At 37.2% G+C, this 14,089-nt stretch overlaps 1 protein-coding gene across 1 annotated transcript; it reads right to left on the reverse strand.

Annotated features, from left to right (window-relative positions):
- Positions 1 to 2,875: 2,875 nt before the first annotated feature.
- Positions 2,876 to 11,381, reverse strand: LOC121259960 (pre-rRNA-processing protein TSR1 homolog). The gene is made up of 21 exons (XM_041161799.1): positions 11,163 to 11,381; positions 10,791 to 10,867; positions 10,610 to 10,687; positions 10,315 to 10,446; positions 9,706 to 9,756; positions 9,465 to 9,605; positions 9,233 to 9,355; positions 9,003 to 9,080; positions 8,670 to 8,762; positions 8,475 to 8,597; positions 7,213 to 7,296; positions 6,702 to 6,800; positions 6,385 to 6,579; positions 5,734 to 5,809; positions 5,157 to 5,260; positions 4,817 to 5,076; positions 4,636 to 4,722; positions 4,330 to 4,560; positions 3,606 to 3,684; positions 3,424 to 3,487; positions 2,876 to 3,257 (listed from the first exon to the last, which is right to left on the reverse strand). Exons 1-21 carry the CDS (start codon positions 11,251 to 11,253, stop codon positions 3,139 to 3,141), a joined length of 2,385 nt encoding a protein of 794 aa, XP_041017733.1. The 5' UTR covers positions 11,254 to 11,381; the 3' UTR covers positions 2,876 to 3,138.
- Positions 11,382 to 14,089: the final 2,708 nt, after the last annotated feature.

Genomic DNA, 14,089 nt, shown 5'->3' on the forward strand with positions numbered 1-14,089 from the left:
GAACATCCAATGAACATTGGGTCGAGTAGGGTGTCAAGCATGGCTAGAGCGAACACTTGGGTTTGTATCTCGCTCAAGCCCACTGTTGTGTGAGAGTTGAGCAAACTCACAGGTTGAGTTTTGTTTGAGCCCACTGTCAAGTACACCTCGAGCAAACTCACGGGTTAAGTTTTGCTTGAGCGCTAGGTCGCGCAACTTCAAGCGAACTCTTTGTTTCTCGATTTTCTGCTTATATATCAGTCTCCACATGCCAGCCATTGTTTCCAGCCAAGTCCTATCATCTCTGCAACTCATAGCTCCCATCTTTAAGCCTGAAAACGGAATGAAGTCGAGCTCAACTTCAGTCTTCCACGTACATTGCCCTTAGCCAAGACATCTACTGTGTGACTCACAACTCCCACTGCATAAGGAGTATCCGATATCAAACCGATCTTGGCAACCTCATCCAACTTTCTCAGGCTTACATGAGGAACGACAAAACTGGCTCCATTTGGTTTCCTCATATGTTTCATGCAATCAAGTCTACCTTTGTGCACTCTTGTATTTTCTTGTACATCACTGGACCCTGATGTTAAATACAAAAAGTTAGATATTTTACTATGCACTAAGACCAGTGCACCTTTAGCGATCTTCCAAGCTCCTCTAGAGAACGCTACTGAATAACTGCTTCATCAAGCTATCCCACAGAGATCAGGTTTTTCTTCAGATTTGGAACATGTCTGACTTGATATAAAGTCCACACACCCTTGGTTGGAAGTGTGATGCGCACATCACTCACTCCCACTACATCCAGTGCATCTCCACCAGCCGCGTACATCTTCTCAAGATCACCAACAACATAGTTTTGCATGATCTCTCGATGTGAGGTGTCATAGAACGAAGCCCTAGAGTCTGACGCCAATCATGAATCGAACTGTGTACTATACTAACATTATGTGCCACTGTTTTGGACAAGGTCAGCTGAACATTCCCCAAAACATGTCGATCTAATAGGGTTCACTCAACATCATCTATGCTCTTCGGCTTCTTTCCCAACAGTGGAAGATGGAGCCTTTTCCCATAGAGATAATCCTCGATTTGCATCTTCCAATACGCAAAATCAGTGTCGTCAAACTTCACAATCCCAAGTGCTTTCACTTTGTCTCCAGCCATCGTTCTCCTTTAGATCCAACCTTGGCTCTGATACCAATTGTTGTGCAAAACACACACCAACGATAACAAACAAAGTAAAAACAAGCACGATCAATCACACAACACACAATATACGTAGTTCAGCAAATTGCCAACATCCACATAGCTGGAAAAATCTTATTAACTAGAGGAGATTGCAATAACTCAATCTCAACTCACACTCTCTATGACTTTTTGTTCTCTCACACAATATGCACTCATTTGACAATTGTTCTCTCTCAAAGTATGTTGAAAATTGTATCCAATAAGTCAAAATATCACATATATAGAAACGACGCTGAAAACCTTAACCTGGCAAAAATACGTTATTCGCTCAAGCGGCGTATTGATCGTGCTTCGAGAACAACTAATGAACATTAGCTCGAGTGGGGTGTCGAGCATGGCTCGAGCGAACACTAAAATTTGTGTCTCACACGAGCCCACTATTATGTGAGACTTAAGCAAACTCATGGGTTAAGCTTTGCTCGAGCGGCAGGTCGCGCGAAGTCAAGCGAACTTTCTATTTCTCAATTTCCTGCTCATAGACTAGTCTTCATATGCAATCCAACAATACAGCAGTATGACATCATCAACAATCCAATCATGACTAATGTAGCCACCAAGGTCGTGACTTCCTTGAGTTACTTTCAAATAGTTTGACATGTAATAAGTACTGGTTCGAATTTAGATATAAATTTACTTTAAATTATTGGTATTAGTAGCCTAAAAATTCATTAAGTTCTCTAGTAGAGCTAAAATCTAAGTTATGGCTCAAACCTCTCTTGAGTGAGCGTCTCCGGTTTCTTGCCATCTGGGTCTTTCTTATCCAGTTTCTATTCAGGTAGAGTACTACTATAGTTACACTCGGTAGGAAAGTCACCTCCAACTCGTACATTTTTTATTTTCTTTTTGAAAAATCATGTAGAATAAATACTCCAAAACTTGAACCTCGAAAAAAGAGCTAAAAAAAATAAAGACATGCAAAGAAATTATTTTACCTTGAATCATCTCACATCCTCAGGGTTGTGAAACATATAAATACATATATGTATGCATGTACAATAGCTTTTAGTTTTGATAATTTTTGTGGGCGACGACATCAGAAACAGCTTAAACATATATCTTACATTAATTTTACCAGTTGGTGTAACTTGTCTCCATGATATTGGTTTTGTGTGGGGAAATCCGATATGCGTAAGCTACCTTTATTCAAGTAATGATAGGGAAGCAGGTGTTATAATGCCGATGGACACCAGATCCATAGGTGTCATAGAAGCATGACGATCAAGCCTATTATATAACACTCATTTCAATTTGATACGACATGCCTATTAACCAATGATTTTTTCTTTTTGAAAAAAAGAGCAAATCCAAGGGAGAGGGAAAATGCCAGGACAACATAATTAGATGACAGATACATGACACGTGAGAGATACCTGAGAAACTTGCACGACCATATGACAAACGACAGGAAAGGGTACGGATGTGTTTGTTGAAACTAAGGGAAAGGTCAATCACGCTAATAGTACGGAGAAGATAACACTGCAAAGATGGGTAAAATTGCCGATCAAAAGCAACAGTCCAACAGAGCTGGTTGACTTGAAATTAGCAGTATACAAAATAATGAACCAGCCAAACAAAAGGCAGCAAACAACTCTCTCTCTCTCTCTCTCTCTCTCTCTCTCTCTCAGGCTGTATTTTTTTAAGAAGCAACCTTTTCGCTATAAATTTTAAGTTGTCTACTACCATATGATATCAAAAAATATATGTTAAAGGTAAAGAAAAAAATAATAACACAGAAAGTCGGATGAAAAAAAAAGAACCCCACATGTGACATGTCCTCAACAGCATGTAGCTTGCCTAAAGACACAAGTTAGTATTGACAATCTGAACCAGAGCTTCATTCCCATCACCAGCTTGGCTTTCCGCCGTCAACCATACAGGATTTTGAGCCACAGCCACGGTTGATCAAGCATCAAGAATTGGGAAGCAACGGTCCGGCCACTTGGGATATGCACGCTTATACAAGCTCATGCACACCGTGTCATGTTGCTGAAGGCCGCCATTGAAAACACACTTCATAGCCCCTGAAGGGAAGGGGAAAAAAAAGGAGAATTAGTACAACAGTCTCATGCACATCATGTCATGCTGCTTATGCATGCAGCAGCCTTAACTCTGCAACATATCAACCATAGTGAGTTTAGGATAGATTCCTTTCTAAAAGATTTATCTTGTTCAGAATGAGCACCATACCATGTGTACCGACAGGTTCTTTAATACGTCCACGACGACCACATTTGGTCCACACTTCCACAGGCTGCAATAATGACATTCATCATCAACAATTCAATCATGACGAATGTAGACTGGGACTCTAAAACTTCCACCACAAAGAAAGAGCTAAAATGATAAATACTTCAATGAGATTCTTTTACCTTGAACCATCTAACATCCTCTGGGTGATGAAACATATATCTTACAGTAGCTTTTAATTTTGATACTCTTTGTGGGTAACTGCATCAGAAACAGCTTAAGCTTTAAATAAGAACATCTATAAACCGTTACATTTGTACAGTGAAATTCACCCAAAATACATTTCATAAACTGCTTTGATAAACCACAAATATTTAGAGGTAAGAAGACAAGATAAAAAGAAACCAGGAGAAATAAAATGCCCAGCACAATGTTAGCTACATGAAAAAAATTTAAAAAGTAACAGCATTTATGTGTACATATAGAGATCAGTTTATTGAAAAAAACACGTCAATCTCATCACCATATGTCCAAACCAAAACCAGAGTGCATGAGTTATATTAATCGCACTACTAGGGTATTGCGTTTGTAATTTTCTCGTGCAACTGTACATCATATTTGATTAATCATGAACCTATTGATAAAGCAGAGTTAGGGTCTTTTCTGCACCTTTGCACTTGTGCAGAGTATATACTAGAAAAAGAAAAAGAAAAAGAAAAGAAAGTTCAGGGTAATGTTGAAAAAAAGTGGGGGCCATCAATATGAATGTGATAGATGTATTGTTGTTATAGAACATTCTCCAGAGTCTAGCCAGTGTTACCAACTTAGGTGTGCTATAGTTTCCCTGGAAGGGGAAGCCTAACAACAAAACTGTGAGCACGAGAAAGAGTACAGAATAGATCATACCCAGTTAAAATAATCTTCTTCAGTATTATCCTGTCTGGGTCAATGCTTCTCAGAGAACCAACAGCAGCAACAGAAGGTGCAGAACCAGCTTCTGCGCTCTTCAGGACTATTAAGGGAAGAGAAGGAAAAGAAATTGGGGCATAAATAGATGCCAACGAAAAACGCCCTGCATGAAGAAAACGTTCCATCTTGTGCTTGTCTGAGTTAATGTTGTCAGTAGAAAATATAGGCCTGCACAGCAACAGGAAATGACCTCAAAACTGGAAATCAATATATGCTAGAATGAACAGGATTATAAAACACTACCTGGCAACAAATTGGCGAAAACCAACATGGAAGACGAGTTCCTCTTTGGCTTTAATAGGAGCACTGTATGTGTCATGTTTCTTTATGCTGCAAAACATAGAAGACTCATGAAACCATCACAAAGCGGAGCACGAATCCAGAAACAAAGAAAGGAGAAAGGAGACAGCTAAATAGAAGATACCTGAAGTGGAGGACAGACATCTTGGACTCATGCTGCAAGAGACCACTTGCTACAACAGGCACTGTCTTTCCTAGCAAGCATAATTTGCAAGCAACAGCATTTGGTATGTCCTTTATATGCAGCCTTACATATGAGCTAGCTGGTACACAGTCATCCCTCTTCCCTTGCTCCATATCTAAAGCATTAGCAAGAACATGTCTTTGCGTTCTTGCAAAATTATCAAATGCAAAAATTCTCGCATATTCTGGAGGTAGAGATTCCTGATTTCATTCAAAAGAACTTTAGGGAGCTCTTGATATTCAAAGATGATGTAGATTTCAAAGAAGAACAAGAATTTTACTTTTGGGTCCCAGGAAGAAGTCCTAAAGGACTTGAGGCCTCTATACTTTGCAAAGCGTTTTCTAGCTGGAATATCTAATGGTGTATCCACTTCATCAGGATATTCTGAAAGATAACAAATCATTGAAAAAAAAAATGACATATCAGCAACGAACAAGCTAATTTCAAAGGAAGTTTGTTTCAATTATTCAGTACACTAATATCTCATTCACCTTAAGCAAGTCCACAACCATCCTACGCTAGACGTGTTTATAGGAGTGCATATTAGCCCATTGCTTTGCAACAGTGAGTGACACGCCTATATTAACCCCTAATTTCCTTCTCATCTTTATTTTTGCTTCGCCTTATCTCTTTGTTTCTTCCTTTATTTTTATGTTTGTCTAGGGTTTTATTACCTAAAGAATGACAATGACAACATGGTTATCTTTTTTTTTTCAAAAAGAGAAGAATAGAGAGAGGGGGGTTCACTTTCCAAAAGTAATCCAATCACTTAGCATTTGGACCCTATCGACTGTTGCAATAGGGTGAGAATTGACCACAAATGATCTTAAGGTTTCATGGTCAGGATAAAGATCTACCCTCATCTTCGGCATGTGCATTTTTAATCCTTTGAATCTCATCCTCTATCTGTTCTCTTGTCAAGTTCTCGCCATCCTGCATCACAAAAGAGAGCATTTGACAGGTTGAGCACCTTCAATAACTTATTTATTTATTGATAAGTAATTTATTTCTTTGATAAATATTTTCAATAAAAAATTTATGATTGTTGTAGGAAGTTTTACATTAAATAAAGTAATTTGGACCATGAAGGTCCACAACAATTTGTTTGATGGGTAACATGGTCCACAACAATACCGCTTGTCTTTTTTGTAGATTTGACTAATTCTAGCTACCCTACCTTAAACTCAGCGTCCCCCTTTATATACCCTGCCAGTGCAGGGGTTGTGCTCCTAGAAGGTAGAAATTTATCATAATCATCATAGGAAGGTTTAAACTACATCAAGAAATAACTACTCGTGCTTTATGTGATGGCAAGATTCAATGATTTCATGATTCAGACAGCCCTCTGTCTTTTATTTAATTTTTGCTGGAGAAGATAGAAAAAATGGTTGACTTAATGCTTTTAAGTGGTTGACTTAATGCTTTTAAGTGGTTGACTTAATTAGCACAGGCAGTCTACCCTGAAACTCCAATGATGCTAAATACATCTATAGCATGCTAAAACCCACCATCATCATTGAATCAACATCAGTTTCTTCATCAGAGTCCTTCAAGTTCAAGAAGGATCTATCATCATCAAGGTTTAAATTCTTAGCGCCATCTTGATTGGGAAAATCACCCTCTTCTTCATCCAATACCATCCCATCATCGGCTTCATTGCTATATGAATCTTCTTCATCTGAATCATCAACAATCCAAGCAGCCTGCAGTATATAATAAAGCCTATTTATCACAATCATGCGAAGTACATACCTACCTAATGAAGATAGGAGAATGAAAAGACAAGCTTTAAGATATATTGACGTTAACAGTATTGAATGCATACCTGGTATTCTGAAGTGCCTGGAGGAAGAGCCCTCTTTCTCAACCTTTTTTGTCTTTGATTTCTATCAGCCTCAGCCATTTCAGCCTCTGTTGGCCATGTCTGACAGACAAGAACCATGTTATCAGCGGTGATTATACCAAGGAAGTTTCATCATTTCACAAATAAGGGAAACTAAGTACAACTGAACATCATCCTTTAAGAGGAAGAGGGACAAGGGAACACACACTCATCAAGACACAAAACCTTCAGGAACTCAGCACTGCCACTATTAATTTCAATCTAAAAGCTGAAAGCTAAAACATAATAAAGCACCTAAGAACAAATGTAGAACTTAAAACTCGATCTCATATATGTATGGGATTACATCGAAACAATAGGCTTGGCAACAAAGCTGATAATAATGGTGTAAAGTAAGAATCGACCAAACACCAAGTACAAAACATCGTTTATCAGGTGCTGACTGCAAGGTTACTAATCGACAGATCAACGGTTTGATATTTATGCAAGTTACCTGCTCTCCAGCAAGAGGATCAGGAACATTTTCGACAAGTAAAGGCTCTTGCTTTAAGGGATCAGAAGCCAATGAGCGAATTGCCTGAAATAGCTCAAATAGAAAAAAAAAAAAAAAAAAAAAAAAAAAAAAAAAAAAAAAGGGGCATATCAGACATAAAAATGTTAATGCCAAAAGTGAGAGCCAGTTGTCAACAAATTAAAATGTTATATGAATGATTGACAAAGAAAATACATTACATTAATCACCATTGCAGTTGTAAGAACTCAAAATAAATGACAAATATGCACAACTTATCGCATCTCACTTTTCCTACTTGCAGTAATTGCATAACAAGAAACTACATATACAACATAGCATCCCTTCCGTTTCGGCTTTCCTCAATATGGGATACTTAGCCATTTAAATTTGGTTTTGTATCACATTTCTTTTGACCAATGCATTACCAAGCTATAATCAACTTCCAGCTGTATAGCAGTCTCTTAAAAACTGGAATCATGAAATTAAGCAGATACTATAGTCTATGTATGATTGAAATGATACTTATAAAAAAAAAATGTATGATTGAAATGAAAAGACAACACCAGGCTATAGTATATGAAATTAAGCATATACTATAGTATATGAATTGAGAAAGATGTAATAATTTAAAAAATAACCCATCCAATAGAGGCAGCATTGAGAAAGAAAAACAGATCTACTTCTAAAATAAGCCCCAGACTCAATTCAAAAAGCAGAAAAACAGATCTACTTCTAAAATAAGCCCAAGACTCAATTAAAAAAGCAATATCATGATTTAGCTACAACAGTCAAATTGTAGAACTCAAAGCTCCCTATATTTAATTAAATATTATGTATTATAAATGAATTAGAAAAATAAATAATTGTGACCATTGGTGAACAGAAAATAAAATCCAATTTATTTTGGGATAAGCATTAATAATAACACTAATTTCATATGGAAGATCTCTAGATAAAAGCTTCAGAATCTCTCTCTTGATCCTTTATCCTTGCTGTCTTCCACCCATAAGATAATTATCACACACAAACTTATCAAAAAAAATGATAACATCATTAGGCACAATACCCGGCAAACGATCAAACTTAGTCTCTTGCTCCATTCATACACCCTCCTTATCTCTAGTATCATATCGCGGTAGTAATAATGCATAACATAGACCCTCCAGTGACTAAGAAGATAAATCATACTCAATTTAACCACATTACCCTTTTCTGCTTATGTCAAAGTAAAATTGCAATACCTCTGTATCATGCACTTCGTCTGAGTCCATGATGTCCCGATCTTTTCTTCGATTTAGAGGAAATGGGTCCTTAAGAATTTCGATTTTACTCAACTGGTAATCCCCCGCACCAGAAATATGAACCTGAGGTGAACGGAAATAAGACGACCGCCTAAAAAACAGGAACCAGAGGTAAGCAAATGGTTGAACTAATACCAGCTGATTCACAGAGAGGCTATGAGCACGCAGGTAGCCCGTGATGAAAAGGGTGCATTTCTCCATATTGCAATCATCAACCGCCATATCAACCTACAATGCGTCAACAAACACAAGAATCAATCATAAAAGAATGTGATATGAATCAAAGAACATAAATCTTTCTTCTAACTTCTTATTTGTCTTTCCTTTTTGATTGATGTGTGGTTACTCCTCAACAACGAACAAATACTAAACCATCTAAGACAACTTTAGCCTTTTTTTGGTCCATATTGATGCTACCACTAACTGAAAAAAAACTGTTAGTAAAACCATGTAGAAATAAATGGGCACCATTTGAGCCATGATGTAAGGTCGTTGATTCCGCCAGTGAGGGGCCATCAGCCTCTGCTCCTTGAAAAGCCACATAAACTGCAAAATAACACAACAGAGACAAGTTACAGACCAAGGGAAACATTATGACAGAAATCGTGTGAAACATAATCTGATGCCATCTATTGCTTGTATTATTAGAACCTTGGCACTGATAACAGAAGCTCTAGGTAAATAATCTAGACAGCTACCTTGTGCAACTCATCCTTTGTATCTGCAGGGTAGAACTTACAGTCCTCAGGAAACTCTGAAGCAAGACTAGCCATACACATCTTCTTTGAATCATGTCTCCTTTTCAGCTCAGAAGGCAAGTCCTATGGGACAAAAAACAGAACCATTACTTTTTTACATCAATTCATGGAGAAAATAATTTTTAATTACAAAATTTTCAACACCATTCAGAGAATATTGACAAAAACATACACGAATGAACACAACGGTGCTTGGAAAACCAAGAGATCTAAACACAGAGAGGCACTGATTTCCAAATGAATCAATATAGCAAGAACTGCTTTCTTCACATGAAGAGCTTGCTGAGGCCACAAACGCAATCAGATCAGCTACCTATCATTCAAACAGGATTGATGAATTAAAGAACGACGAAATGAAACTAGGGCACCAAAAAACCATAAAAGTACGAAAAACATTCAGGCGCTGAACATACCTTAGCCATTTCCATACATGATAGCAAATCCCCATGAGGTGCTTTCAAAACCTAGGACATATTACTTCGGTTAGATATTCTCAAATAACTTCATTCAGGTACGGCAGTCATGCTTTAACCTTTAACAGAAAATAATCAGGTCAACATTAAGTGGCACAAACTATCATCCTTCAAAAGGTCATAAGACGATATAACCATGGCAAAGATCATGAAATACCTTGGTCTCAAGAGGAAACCATAAATTTAAATTAAACGTGTGAAAAAATTACGTACATAACTCCAAATATTATTACATGCATACAGCATCTGGGTAAAACTATACGCCCAATCTACAATATAAACATCAAACCATTTTAGCAACAAAGATTATTTCTACTTGGATCTAATTAATATTTGCAATTAAAGACAACGCAACCAAAAGCTCTTGAACAAAGCAAGGGGATTGAATTTAACAAACTAAGAAAACTTGAGTCTTTTTCTTGAAACAATAAACAACACAATACATGAAAGAGTTAACCAACTAATGGGAGCGGAAAAAACAAATCTTGTTCAACACCTATCAACGAAAAGCAACCTTCTTCCAACATTTTCATGTACAAAATTTCTTACTGTTGTTCTCAGCTTATACTCAGAAGAAACAACTGTTGATGATGCAGCTCCAGCACCTTCTTGAGATAATAATGACAGAAGATCCCCAGCAAGAGAATCTACATTGACAGATGCAGAGAGCCCAAAAAGGACCTGTAATTGAGATTAATTTAGAATGGTGAGAGCAAAGAACATTCTAAAAATGCAATCCAGAGCACAAAAAGAAGAGCTTAATAAAATTGAACATGAGAACGCTCTAAGTCATATATTACACCTATTAAAGCTTTAAAGTATCATGCAAATAAAAAACACTCACAATAACGCGGGGAGGGCTAGTGTTACCACTCGTTGCGCTTTTCTCTTTCAAGAGGGCAGCCCGCTTCTGCTCTCGTACCTGCAAAAGCGCATAAAATCTATAAAAAATGAGGGGAGAGAGAGAGAGAGAGGGAGAGAGAGAGAGAGAGAGAGAGAGAGGGAAAAATTAAAAGATCAGCTACCATTTTATTATGTTGAAGTCGACTAGCCCTAGCTCCCTTGGTAACATTTCGCTCTGATTTTGCAATCCTGCTCTTATCTAAATTAACAATTATTTATGTCAAATTTAAAAAAGCCTACAATGGTAGGAAACAGAAGCATGAATCGATCGAGTCTGAGAAAATTTAAGCAATCAATGGTGTTACGTTTGGTTAGCAAGAAAATTCCAGAGAGGACGTGTAAAAAAACCTTAAAACGAAAATTTCCTCTCATGTGTGTGTCTTCCATATATAGCAAGAAAAATTTATATCTCCCTCTCTTTCTAGGTTTGCGATCAACCAAACAGAGAGCAAAGGTGAAACGGATTAAACATAAGTTTAGGAAAGAAGACAGACCTTGGGAAGAGGTTTTGTGAAGGTTCCGAGAAGACTTGGAGGAGAAGCGGGACTTGTGGGCCTTGTTGACTTGAGCTCTAGATCCTCCCATGACAACCGCAAGAATCTCAACTCGCCTACCTTGCACATAGAGAAACCCTAGCTATTCATTCGAGAAAGAGAAAAACCACCCTTAAGTCTCCATTAGAGAGAGCAAAATAGGTGGCAAGGGTTTTAGAGAGGTATATATTATTTGCTTAACCTCGGCTCAGAAATCAGGTGGATCCGTGACTACAATGTAGCTAGGGGTGAATTCAGTACGGTCCGGTCGGTCCATAGGGGGTTTTATGGACCGGACCAGACCCCTTCAATCCAAGGTTTTCCCACCCTGGACCAGACCGAACAGTCCATGGGACCGGACCGGACCAGGCTGGTCCCTTTCAGTCCAGCCCATGCCCAAAATGGGCCAAACCTAACTGTGTTTTTCAACCCAATACCAAATTGTTTTCGGCCCACTAACATTTTATCCAATTTTATGCTAAAAAATATCAAAAAATGACTTGAAAGGAAAAAATAATAATGATAAAAGGAAAATAGTCTATATAAAAAAAATAGAGATAAAGAAATTTTAAAAAATCCCTAATCAGGAACCATCCAAATTTCAAACTCCGAATAAAAAAAGGAAAGCAAAAATAAAAAATAAAGACAACTAGCTATAACAAAAACTCTAACTCTCCAAGTCTCCAACTCCAAGAGTCCAAATAAAAGAAAAAAAAAAGTTAAAAAACCATAAAAAGTAAAGTAAATGACACAAAAGTTATTACAATTTACAATCCCAGGCTTCTAGCCATTACCCACCTACTAATAAAGTGATATTACAAATTACAAATCACATAATAATAACTAATAACTAATGTCACATGGTTCCATTTCCCAGTAATCAACGTACTAAGTTCTGTCAGAAGAACACCACAGCATAGAGGAATACTGAAGAGCATATTCAATGCAAAGGCTGTACCAATAACTTGAAATAGGAAGAAGCAAAGTCAGAATAACATGTACATCTATAAAGTCTACCAATGCAAGCTGTATAGTTTTTCTTCTTCTTAACAGGTTGATATAGTATGCTCTACATGAAGCAAATTTATTAAAAAAAAAAACCCTTAATGGCATGCCGTCCTTTTTTACCAGGTATGTATTATCTAAGTTGGATTATGATTTTAATTAATTACTTCATTCATGATCACCATACATATAGTTTCAGATTAGTAGGGATTCATATAGACTTAATAATTTAGTACACTACTTAAAGCCAGTGAAGTTGCTGCAAATAGGTCGAACATGACTTCATATTATTGAAAAGAAATACTGAAAGCCAGCTGGGGGACAAAAATACATATCTGGACTAAGTTCTACTACACTCAATAATACCAAGCTACCCACGAAACAAGAGAATAGGCATCTAATGCAAAACAACCAACATAGCCGCTTTGAGCAGCGAGGTGAACCTGCAAAAGTGAGGCAATTTTACTGCCCAATCTAACCCCCACCAATTACCAAAAACAATGGATGCTGATATATATATATGGCTGGCATATTTAAGTTATTCGAAACTTCGTGCAAGAATCATGTGGTGATCATGAAGATCAGGTGACGTTCTGATCAGAGAAACCAGACCCATTCTAAAGCTGTCTCTAATAGATTCATCCCACAATATATATATATATAACAGAAAAACAAAGGAAAATGAGAATCTGAAGAATTTATCTATGAATATAATAAACGGGGAAACCATACCTTGGGGGGGGAGATGAAGACTCGGAGAGGGCAGGGCAGAGCAGGGGCTGCGAGTCTGCGATGGAGGGGCTGGAGACTCGGATAGGGCAGGGGCTGGAGAGGGGAGGGGATGCGACTATGTAACACGGCTGCCGGCAACCGCTTGGCCAGGGAGGAGTGACGGCGACGGCAGTGTAGAGAAAGGGGCAGAAGGCTCAGGAACCCTAATGTACATAGGGAGGAAATCTAAACCCAAGTGTTCTGAAGTGAAGTGTTAAGGAAGTGGTGTTCTGGAGTGTGTGACCAACGACAATTTGACTGAAGGAGAAAGGCTAGGCTCGTCGTGGGCTTAAGTGATTTCTCACTGGGCCGTGTTACTCGAGGATGTATTTCTTTTTGTTGTTATTTCCTTTTCAGTTGTAATTCATGAAGCCCAGTACATGGCCATGGCCTTTTATCATGTGTGGGGTTTCAGCGTTATAGAGGCGCCGTTAGGTGTCTGTAGTTTTTATACAAAAACTGATAAATATTTTTTTTTTTTTAAACAAAAACTGATGAATATTTGAATTTTCTCTTCGCTGCTTCTCTTTCTCAACCCTGTCTGAAAAAGCATCCCTCAATGAAGGCTTTTTCCAGTGTGTTACAGACAGAGTGTTAGGAGGCTTCCAAGTAGGCCACGAGCCCAATAAGGATTTTGGGCCAAGAATGTAAGTAAAAAAATTAAAAAATATAAAATTTAATAATAAAAATAACAAAAAATAATTTACAATAATAGAAATTATTAATTATATACTACTAAGTTGCAACTATTAAATAATAATTATAACTAAGCTATTAGTATATTACAATGATAATTAAGATAAAACTATCACAAAATTATAAATTCATCTAAAAATATTACAAATTGTACTATTGTAGCAACATTACAATTAACTAAATTAACAAAAGAATAACATTTCATTCTTCAATGGAATTTGGGGTAGCCATGATGGTAAAAAAGTGAGTTGTGCTAATTGTTGTGAGACTATGATAATCGAGATCATAAAACTTGAAATATTAATAATTCAAAAGGAAATCAAATTAGATTCATAAACATGAAACAAAAACTAAAAAATAAAAATATATATTAAAAATGTAAAAATTACAAACATTAAAAGTACTAACCAAGATAA

The sequence above is a fragment of the Juglans microcarpa x Juglans regia genome, chromosome 4D (genome assembly GCF_004785595.1).
Source record: "Juglans microcarpa x Juglans regia isolate MS1-56 chromosome 4D, Jm3101_v1.0, whole genome shotgun sequence".
NCBI lineage: Eukaryota > Viridiplantae > Streptophyta > Magnoliopsida > Fagales > Juglandaceae > Juglans > Juglans microcarpa x Juglans regia.

Excerpts from the sequence above, each read along its gene's own strand:
- LOC121259960 (XM_041161799.1), bottom strand. The coding sequence starts at position 11,253 with ATGGGAGGATCTAGAGCTCAAGTCAACAAGGCCCACAAGTCCCGCTTC. Across the intron at positions 10,688-10,790 it reads GACTTCAACATAATAAAATG|GTACGAGAGCAGAAGCGGGC; the intron begins GTAGCTGATCTT and ends GCGCTTTTGCAG. Across the intron at positions 6,580-6,701 it reads CAGGCACTTCAGAATACCAG|GCTGCTTGGATTGTTGATGA; the intron begins GTATGCATTCAA and ends TATATACTGCAG.